Genomic DNA, 10,341 nt, shown 5'->3' with positions numbered 1-10,341 from the left:
TAGACCTCTGAAGGCCACAAGGGTCCGCTAGGAGTTCGGATGCACCTGGGCTACACAAACATGGTGGAACTTCAGAACGGTTTTATAGAATTCATCTAGGGGAAATCAAAGCCCGGCATTTAATTACTCTTCATACACCATGATCAGGTTGATTTCATCAAAGAAATGATCAGCCCAAAGATTGCCATGGCATCTGATAAGTTCAAAAAGCTGATCGAAAGATTGTACTCTTGGCTAATAGACTGGAGATCGGCCTCCCCAAGGACCGATGGCAACTCGTCCCTAGGTAAGTTCTCTTTCCTTGAGGTCGATGCCTATTTTGATCTAGTCGCTTGACCATGGACCGGGATAATGGCTGTAGAAGGTTCAGGTTGCTCACCTGGTCTGACCACATCACCTTCGTCCGAAGTCCACGAAATGTGAACAGAAAGAGGGCTTGCAGCTCTCTGATCATCGATACCGCTCATTTTCAAAGATAAAGATAAAATTGATCGGAAAAAGATTAAAGCTCTTACCGGAGTGTAAATCGGTGCTGGAAAACTTTAGAAAATGAGAGAGAATGTCGTAGTTGCTCAGGGAATCTAAAAATGGCGTAAGTAGGAAAATGGCTAATACTCCTCATTATTTATACCTGCCCGAGTATTAAATGCTCACGAAGCCCCAAGAGACGCATCGTTTAGCAGAATTGGACAGTTTTGATGACTCATCAAAAGAGAATTCTAGAAACATAGCAAGGAGATCAGATAGTTAAAGGTCGATTACGAGAGATCGGTCGATGAGTGTCAGTTGTGAGATCAGATCGAACACAGTTATAAGAGATCAAAAAAATAATGCAATAATAAAACAAAATAAACAAAACTTTATTTCATTTTCAAAAGGTTAGATAATATCATTTGGGTGATCTCTCAAGATCAACAATTACAAATTTTCCTTCACTACATCCTACCTATCTTGCTCCTACGATTCGGACCACTCTTGATTCCAAGATGCTATTCAAGAGATACGTGGAGATCGGGAGGGTAGCTCTCATCAACTATGGCAAAGGAAGGTCGGTGTCTTCGTCGATGTCATCAATCAGAATCGAGCTACGATCGGGACCCTTGATATGGTTAGGAGCCAAATGAACTTCAAGAGGCAAACACTGATATCAAGATTGAAATTAGCGGTCCTCTTGTCAGAGATCAGTCTGCAGGTCATACTGGTAAACCAATCCAAGAACAGCACGGTAATCAATTTCGACCCTAATCGGTCAATTACTCCAGTTCTCTCACCGTCATCAGACGATGCCCTCATAAGTCTCTGATCGCTGAAATTGTCCATTTTCAGGAGATGGGCAGGGAAAAAATTCATAAAAAGATCAAAGTGGATGTCATGAGGAGAATTTTGGCCGAAAAAGTCAAGAGCAGAAAAGTAAAACATTAGAAATTCACCGGAGAAGAGAGAATGTGAGTGTGTGAAAGGTGAAATTCCTTTGCATATATATAGGGCCTTGGCATTTATTGCATGCAGAACTCGAAGCGGTTAATCGGTAATCGAAGAATTAATTGCTTTAGGAGATGAGAATGGGATCAAAAACTAAGATCGGGAAGAAAAGAGATCAGATATAGAAAGAGTTGAATTGAAACATCGGAGCAAGAGGTTTCAGGTCTACTAACTATAAAAGAGATCGGCTAAACTGAGAAATGACTTATAGAGATTAGAGGGCTTGGAGAATCAAAATCACTTTCAATCATAACCCTCAAATTTGTAAGATTAACTCCTCACCATCGAATCTCAAATGGTTAAAGCAGCCCAGTACATCTCAATTTGCACCGTTGATCACACTTGTAAGGACAGATTTGAGACCTTCAGATCAAAAGTGAATAACTGATTCAGCACCTTTTGCTCCCAGCCTTTGGATCCATCTTGTAAGGCGGAATTCCTGATCGTTGGATTAAAGAATGAAAGGACAGAGATTCTGAACCAAATCCAACCAAATCCCGACCCTCAATCTTGATTCTCTTTAATTCTAAGACGTCGAATCATGTCCTTTTAAATCCGAGCCCTCCATCTCCTCCTGCTGGAATCCTGACCCTCCATTTTGATTACCCATTCCCTATAAATACTTGCATGCAATACTGTAGTAAAGGGGAGGATCGTGAGGAAACCTCTGCACTTTGATATAGTTCTATTACCCTTCATTCCGAAGCTCTTGAAATTCCTAGAGACTTTAGAAATAAGTTTTCTAAAGTATCTTTTCACTGAAGTTACAGGCCTTGCAATTCATACCCTTAGTAACTATGCACCATCTTGGAAGCCCAATCACAATTCGTCATTAGGGCCTTGTTGCCATCTCCTTCGGTAGCTTAAAGTCACTCCCTCATCTCAGCTATAGCAACTCCAGAGTCCGTAGGGCATCAGTATTGATTCATCCATTGTTTCAACACTCTACAGGTAAACGTTTAACTCGCCCCTCACTAAACATCGCTAGTTTGTGTTCATGACATGAGTATTCTTAAGGTGTCTTGTCACACCGAGTTCTCAGAATAGGAATGTATCAATTTTGAATTGTGTCACAAATATTAACTTTGACCTTCTATTATTTGCAAGTCTTACAATTATCATTATTTTCAATTCTTTTTTTATTTCGTATGAATGGAAGTTTGGGTCGCTAACGCTCTGTTACTACCGTGAGGAGTATGGATAAAGGTGACGACTGAGAAATTTTTGACCAAGATAAATAAGGAAAACAATTAGGAAAATAGATGTATTCTAGATCGATGTAGAAGGTTTGGGTGAGTTGTGAGGTCAGAAACCGAGATTAGCTCAAACAAGTAAATTATGAGATCGAAAAGAAATGAAGCAAGCCCGGGCGATAAGCTAAAAGAGCAAAAAATCAAGATAAACTCAGATCATAAGACACGAAACCCGAAATTGAAAAGTTCGGATAATAAGTTATATGGGTGGAAACAAAGGAGTTCGGATAGCACAGAGGCTATGGAATTGCGCGGAGGATTAATGAAGAGTTCGGATCAACATTCGCAACTTTTAATTTCACTTTTCAAAATAGGAGTTCGTGAGAGAGTCCTTACTTGAATTCTCTTAGCTAAAATTCTAATAAAAATATTTTAAGAGATCGGGAGAGAGTTTTTACCCGAATTCTCTGAGCTAAAGTGTTAATAAAAATATTTTAAGAGATAGGAAGAGAGTCCTTTCCTGAATCTTTTTATATCAAAATTCTAATATTCTAATACACACCCTCAGTTATTTGAATGCCGAGGTACACAATGTGTGAACCGAGAGTTCTCCTCACTCGTTATGAATCTTTAGGGACCAAACAACACTTCTTTAGAATTAGAGTCCTAATTCGAATAGGGAGAGATTTGATAAAATATTTAACAAATCAAATAAACATAACACCAATTCACTGTAGGGTCATCCCATATACCCGTGTTGTTTGGAAACCCAAAATGGTGAAATATCAAACGTTCCTTTTAACAGGGACCAACACTATAATTCCAACCCCAAAATTATCAATATTAAGTTATGAAGAGCACATCATTAAATTTGCTTACCCTCGTTGAGACCACTAATCATAATCTAATTAGAAATCCTACTCAATTTAGCAATAACACTAAAATATGAGTTTTACTCTATATAAAAAATATTAATATTTCTCTTGTTCAAATTCGGAATATCTTTCAAATCTCACTAGGATTTTGAATTACAAATCTAAAGCAAGGTTATTCAACCACCATCCAAACCTCATCACTTTCATTCCATTATTGTTACTCATGTGGATGGCCTCCCTCCTCGTGCTGAGACCACTTCTGATGTTCCTTACCCTTTACACCCATACATCATGGCTGCCATGGATCGAATTGAGCCTAAAATTGAAGTGATACTCAGAGATTTAAAACCCAACTTTATTTTCTTTGATTTTGCAGAATGGATTCCAAAGCTGGCTCGTCTACAGTACCATCAGTTCAGTAGTTGTAGATCTCAGCATATGTCTAGCAAAGGAAACTAAAGGAAGCAACTTCATTGTAGCTGATCTTACGCAGCTTTCCTCAAGCTTTCCTGACCCTTCCGTCATGCTTCACTCACACGAGGCAAGAGCTCAGGTTGCAGGCATGGTCATGAAGTTTGGCAGGGATAACAGCTTCTTTGACGGCCATTATATTGGAATCACCCAATGTGATGCTCTAGGCTTCAGAACATGCAGAGAAATTGAAGGACCTTTTGTTGATTATCTTGAAAGCCAATAGTAAGCCAGTGTTGCCTTAGGACAGGTTGTACCAGAGCCACCCACCTCCACTTTAGACCAGAAGCGGGCCAAGTGACTAGGAAGATTCCAGGTTAATTCTGTGATATGCTGTGCATTTGTGAGTGCAATTTATAGCTCTTTGGTTTAGAGCTCACAGGTATGTCATTCTTGGCGGCACTGAAACCGCCAATGGATACTGACTCAATTGAAGCAACATTGCCCCAAGGATTTGAAGAGAAAATCCATGGAAGAGTAGTTCATGAAGGATGGGTTCAAGAACGGTTGATTCTTCAGCATCCATCTGTGGATTGCTTCATTACACATTGCGGTACTGGTTCTCTGATATTTACCAGAGGCATTGGTGAATAAATGCCAGGTGGTACTGTTATCACATTGCAGATCAGATAATTAATGCAGGAATGGCGAGCAGGAACTTAAAGGTTGGAGTGGAAGTGGAAAAACGAGAAGACGGTTGGTTCGCCAAGGAAAGTGTTTGCAAGGCTGTGAAGAGTGTGATAGAGGAAGATAGTGAGGTTGGCAAAGAAGATTCAAGTCAAACCATGATAAACTGAGAGAGTTGTTGCCAGGCAAGGATTTGGAATTCTCTTATATCGACAGTTGACAGCTTCAACAACTTCTTGGATGATTTTCTTTCACATGCTTCAAGGAATGCTGTTGCAGGAGCAATGGGCATTCAATTTTCAATAAAATCAAGTCCATCTCTCGTAAGGATAGGACTTGGGAGGTCATCATTTTTCTACTCAGCCAATTTTCAAAACTTGAAAATCTATTCTTCGAAATCCACCAAATCCAGACATTCAAAAACTTCTTTTAACAGGACAATGTCGAAGTTTGCCTGCATAAAGGTATTTTAACATATTCTCAAATATCCGGCCATGATGTCAAAAGTTATTAACATTGGTACTTTCCACTATACACTTTCAGCAGCCATCTGGTATTCAACTTCATTCCCAAAACTATTGTAAAGTGAAGCTATTAATGACCATAAGACAATGGATTAGCAACTTAATTATCTTCAACAAATTCAGCAGCAGCGTACTGTGATAAAATGCTGTTAGTTTCCACATTCAAGCAAGCTCCATGATGAACATGATAGTCAATCAAATCCACTTGGAAGATGATTGCATGGAATCATGGCCTCAGGATCCAGCACCAGAAGTCTTGCGATCTTGAGAAGGATCAACATCTTCAGCATTAGCTTTTTTGTCAACCTTTGTCCTGCCCTCAGTAGAGGGACTGCTATCTCCTGTATTATCAGCGGTGAGCTTTCCCATCTTCTTTTGCAGATCAGCAAGTGAATCCTTCATAACTTTACCTCTTTGAGTCTTCTTTTCATCAACCAACTTGAGTTCCAACCTATATAATGCACAGTCATCGTAGTTATTGACCTCATATTCATATAAATGCCACTCATAGCAGCCTGGAGGCTGTGGATCCATATAATAGGACCTCTTTTGCCCACCAAACTCCTTAATCACTTGCTTCCTGGATTCATGCCAACCACGTCCACTGTAGTCTGGCAATGACCTCTGCTTCCTGCTTCCACTTTCAAATGCCCTTCTAGGCTTATCAAAAAAGAGCCATTCTCTAATTGTTTCACCATCAAGCAAGCAAAGATCAAATAGCTCTGCAATGTGGAAAGTCAGTAAATTAGCCAAACCAACACAATTAGACAATTGTTTTGTCACACTAAATCAAAGTTCTGTATCTATTAATTACAACGCTCGAGGTCAGATTCCACAATCAATCTAAACCATACTATAATACTTGGCCACAATCACTTAATTTTAAGCAGTTCAAAAATAGCATTGCTTTAATAGAAGCAAGCATGCTGCAGAATAGCAATGCAAGGTAAAAGAAACTGAACCATAAAAATTAATCAAATGGGAGAAGTTGTGATGTACACTTACCAGTAGCATTCCATGGAGATTTCATACTAGCACCTCCTTCACAATGAGGAATACCTACATTCTTGCCCTGTTTCTTTGCACTAAGAGCATTAAACAATAAATTATCCTTCAAACTAATACCCCTGGGCCGCAAAACTGGAGTCATACCGGGTGGACCTTCATTCAAGGCCAGAGTAGCATGAAAGCTGCTACAATAGTCTTCAAACCATTCAGATCCTTGAGCAGGCCGGGTGCAGTCCCAGAGTGCACATTGTGGTCCCATGAAAGCAGAAGGACGGGGATTGATGGGCTGGTTGATAATCTCAGCACTCCTGCCAAACTTTTTACTATCACTATTACCAAAGGAAAGCCCCTGGTTGAATCCTTCATCCAAAATGAACTGATGACAATCCAGAAAGGTATTCATGTCAGAGGTGTTAACCACTATATTCTGCAAAGCTAAGGAGGCGCTGTTGGATTGATCAAACCCGTGAAAATTATGGATCTGAGTGTCACTGCCTGGTAAGTAGCCCTGAAAAATGTTGTTGTTCTCATCAGCCATCAATTTTAATTATGTGTATGATACAGAACATGAAAAGCCAGTAATTAACCTCATCTCAAGGGAACCTTGAAAACTCATATTCATCAAATGGAAGTGAATCAGAATTTGTCACAATGATCTAAATCTAGCAAAAAATATGAAATAAATGCCTAAACCCTGTAAAAAAATTTGTCCTACTTATGCATGTAATCAAATTTGACCATGTTGCCAACCAAGAACTTTATAATTCACACACATGAATTTGAAAAAAAATAAATAAATAAATTGGAACAGAGCCTCACTATTTCTCTACTCTTACCAAACTTCATCTATTTGTCTTGAATTTCATGTAAAAGTTACGCTCAGACTAAGAGAGATAATTTTAACATTGAGTTCTTAGGGCATTCAAAACAGGAAATTATTATAATATAAGGCTTAGATCAAAATTTTACATTGGTTTCACTATAGACTTCAGGAAATAGTAATCATTACACAGAAATATGATAATGTACAGAAGAATACACCCTTTGAGACAGTCACAAGTGTCCTGCATATGGACTGAAGCACTGCGTTCCAAAGTAAAAAAATAAAATTGTAAAATGTATTCAAACTTTGTCAAGTCAACAAGAAAAAATGAGTTAAATAAAAAATAGAAAATGCTTATTTGACACCTTAATAATTCAATACGATGCCTGCCTCCATCATCCTGTGAGATTTCTTTGCCCCGAATTTTTTTCCTTTTTAAGTCTTTTTTCCCCATTGGAAAAACTAGCAAATAAAAAGTATAAGATTTTAAAATTTTCATTTTTCTTCTTATATAGGAGATCGTGTTTTAACCTTTAAAAACATTTAAGATGGATCATCTAATGTACAAGCAAAATAGTTTTTTTCCAAAAAAAAAAAAAAAAAAAAGAGCTCCATTTATCCTAAATTACAATCAGCAACTGCAACATCTAACAATCACTCCAAAAGGATATCTCACATCTTCAAATGCTGTGAAATGGCCAGTATTAAGATTTTGAGCAGTAGGCTCAGGCTTTGGAACTGACTGTTCTGCCAATACACTAGTGGCATCATCTTCCTCCTCACACAATTGCAAAAGGCGGCCTACATCATCTGAGAAAGTCCCGAGGCTACCACCCTACAAAATGCCCAACATATATTACTTTCTTTTATCGAAACCAAAGATTACTTAATCACAATCCTCTTGGTTTCAAAAAAAGAAATCATAACCTCTTTAAAAGAAAATTCTAAGTGACCAAACCAACACTCAGGTTTTTGAAAATACTGACAAGCACAGAAGATGCTGGGGAAGGTGCATCGAGATCAGCTTTCCACTCACGGAGACTTTGATACACCTGCTCCTCCAATATCGCAACATCACTGACGCGACCCTCCTTTCTTGCAGCTTGAAGGTTGAAGAACCTTTCTTGAAGATCATTGAGCCTATTCTTTGCATTGTCTAGCAAGAGATGATGCGATGAAGAAGTGCATTTACTCTTTGTATCTTTCTGCATTGGCTCTTCTCCCACCTCAAAAATTCCAAGTAACCAGAAATCAAAATCAAACACTACCATATCAAAACCAAAAACTCAATCCTTGACATTAAGCATGTGAAAGACATCATAGGGACTGCAGAAAATTATTGTTCCCATCTTTAATTTTTGCAATTGGGAACTATCCTTTACTCAAATGATCCTAAAAAGAAGTACTTTTCTTTTAGCATTGATAACGGATTTAATCATAATTAGAACCAAAAGTACCCAAATTCACAGATCAAAACCAATAAAAGTGCATACAGTAGCCATAGTCAATAAGTGGCATCGATTCATTAGTACACAATGTTAAGCCGTTTTACATGACCAGAGGGCAAAAACCCAGAAGCCAAATTTGCTCCAATCGCAACATATAGAAGGAGAGACTGAAAGAAAAGACAAATTTTTGAACCCAAAAGAAAAAAATTAAAGTACATAAAACAAAATTACCTATGAAAAGTATCGCAAGAACAGATTTTTAATGGTAAACTCAAAGGAGAAGAGCTATGAATGGAAGAGAAAGCGCTTTCTTGTCGTGATTATCGTTTTGGGGGAGAGAGAGGTGTTCTTATTACATGCACTAAGCAAAACTGCTAACTGCTAAAGGCGGGTCCATATATCTTACCGTAAAATGGAGAATGGTGCCGTGGGTCAAATAAGGAACGAAATTACCATTATACCCACCAACAATTTTTTTTCTTTCAGCATAAATGGCTATGCTGGGACGGAAAGTCACACACACACACACACACACACACACACACACACACACACACACACACACACACACACACACACAAATAAGCTTACTTTTAAAATTATGCTTCTAATTTAAATTTTTTATATATAATATTATTGTAATACATTAATTTTTAATAATTAATTAAATTTAGAGAATATTTAATCTAACCATATAAATTAACTTATAAGTTAATATAAATTTATAAATATTTAATATTTTAAGTAATTATAAATTTGATTAAAATGATTTTAAGTGATTAATAAATTAAAAAATAAATAATTTATAAGTATATTTTTTTTAAAATTATTAAAAATAATATTAAATAAAATATAAAATTTTAAAAATTAAATAAAAATAATATATTAAACTATTATAAATATCAAATAAAATATTAATCTCCACTTATTATTTTAAAATTATAAAAAAATTATTTTTAAAATTTATAAATTAATTTAATCAATTTATAAATTAGAGGAAATCTCATCTTAATATTACTATCATAATACTAAATTAATATAATTGTTTTTTTACTCGTCATTAAAGTTGGCTTGTATTTGTTTTTTTTTTTTTTTTTTTTAATTCATTAGTCCCAAACAAAGTGCTTACAGCGTCACTCACTTTACACATACCTCGTGTCACACGGCCTGCGCATGTCACTCGCTACTTTGCACCTTTTGACGCTTCTCTCAATTTCATTGCTTAACAACGCCGCTCTTTATCTAAATAAAGGGCCAGGTCTCCTTTTATAGAGATACAAACTGATAATGCCAAAAAACAAAGTCCAAATTTAGGCTAAATAAGAAGCGTAGTTGAATTCCATGTATATATATGGAATTCAACTATGCTTCTTATTTAATTTTTAACTACTATTCCTAATTAGTTTTAACTTCAATTCCTAATTCTTTTTTTTTTTTTTTTTTTTTTTGACTTGGATTCAACACTCTATGGTGCTCCTAGGGCTTGGGTCATGGTTATTAGTGTTACTATCATTATTCTTGCTAATGCTCGAAAAAGGAGTTTTGTTTAGGATTCCATTGATAGCAAGAAAAAAGCATGGGAGCTTTTTCAGCAATTAAAAAGGAGAGCTACTTAGCTTTATGTTTGTCAGATCTGCAACAGAGTGTATCCTTTTAGTAAGAAGATTAATGAAAATATACAGGAAGAGAAAAAAAATCTCTCTGCATGGTATTCATTAACTTACAAAAGAAATATAATAGATATCGAGAAAAGTTTTTTTTTTTTTAATTTTTCAAGAGAAGAAAGGATTATATATCAAATATGTAAATGTTATTAAGGACATGTACAAGGGAGTGGTTACAAGTAAGGGTGTTCAATTTCAGTTTGTTCGCTTCGGAGTTTATCTAGGA

At 36.6% G+C, this 10,341-nt stretch overlaps 1 protein-coding gene and 1 pseudogene across 2 annotated transcripts; one reads left to right on the top strand and one right to left on the bottom strand.

Moving 5' to 3' along the window:
* The first annotated feature begins 587 nt into the window (after nucleotides 1-587).
* On the top strand, nucleotides 588-4,892 carry LOC110672717 (cyanidin 3-O-galactoside 2''-O-xylosyltransferase FGGT1-like; annotated as a pseudogene).
* A 171-nt stretch (nucleotides 4,893-5,063) lies between these two features.
* LOC110672705 (transcription factor VOZ1) lies at nucleotides 5,064-8,837 on the bottom strand. 2 transcript variants are annotated; one of them, XM_021835556.2, is made up of 5 exons: nucleotides 8,683-8,837; nucleotides 7,990-8,229; nucleotides 7,680-7,838; nucleotides 6,178-6,688; nucleotides 5,064-5,894 (listed from the first exon to the last, which is right to left on the bottom strand). In XM_021835556.2, the coding sequence occupies exons 2-5, from the start codon at nucleotides 8,212-8,214 to the stop codon at nucleotides 5,407-5,409; spliced, it is 1,383 nt and encodes a 460-aa protein (XP_021691248.2). In that variant the 5' UTR covers nucleotides 8,215-8,229; nucleotides 8,683-8,837; the 3' UTR covers nucleotides 5,064-5,406. The 2 variants fall into 2 exon arrangements, with proteins under 2 accessions (XP_021691248.2, XP_058006122.1); XM_058150139.1 differs by having other exon boundaries at nucleotides 7,990-8,219; nucleotides 8,683-8,829.
* Between the last annotated feature and the right edge of the window lie 1,504 nt (nucleotides 8,838-10,341).

The sequence above is a fragment of the Hevea brasiliensis genome, chromosome 7 (assembly GCF_030052815.1).
Source record: "Hevea brasiliensis isolate MT/VB/25A 57/8 chromosome 7, ASM3005281v1, whole genome shotgun sequence".
Taxonomy (NCBI): domain Eukaryota; kingdom Viridiplantae; phylum Streptophyta; class Magnoliopsida; order Malpighiales; family Euphorbiaceae; genus Hevea; species Hevea brasiliensis.
Note: the sequence above shows the minus strand (reverse complement) of the source record. Positions and strands in the feature narration are given on the sequence as shown.

Excerpts from the sequence above, each read along its gene's own strand:
- LOC110672705 (XM_021835556.2), bottom strand. The coding sequence starts at position 8,214 with ATGCAGAAAGATACAAAGAGTAAATGCACTTCTTCATCGCATCATCTC. Across the intron at positions 7,839-7,989 it reads CCCCAGCATCTTCTGTGCTT|GGTGGTAGCCTCGGGACTTT; the intron begins GTCAGTATTTTC and ends GGCATTTTGTAG. Across the intron at positions 5,895-6,177 it reads ATCTCCATGGAATGCTACTG|AGCTATTTGATCTTTGCTTG; the intron begins GTAAGTGTACAT and ends TCCACATTGCAG.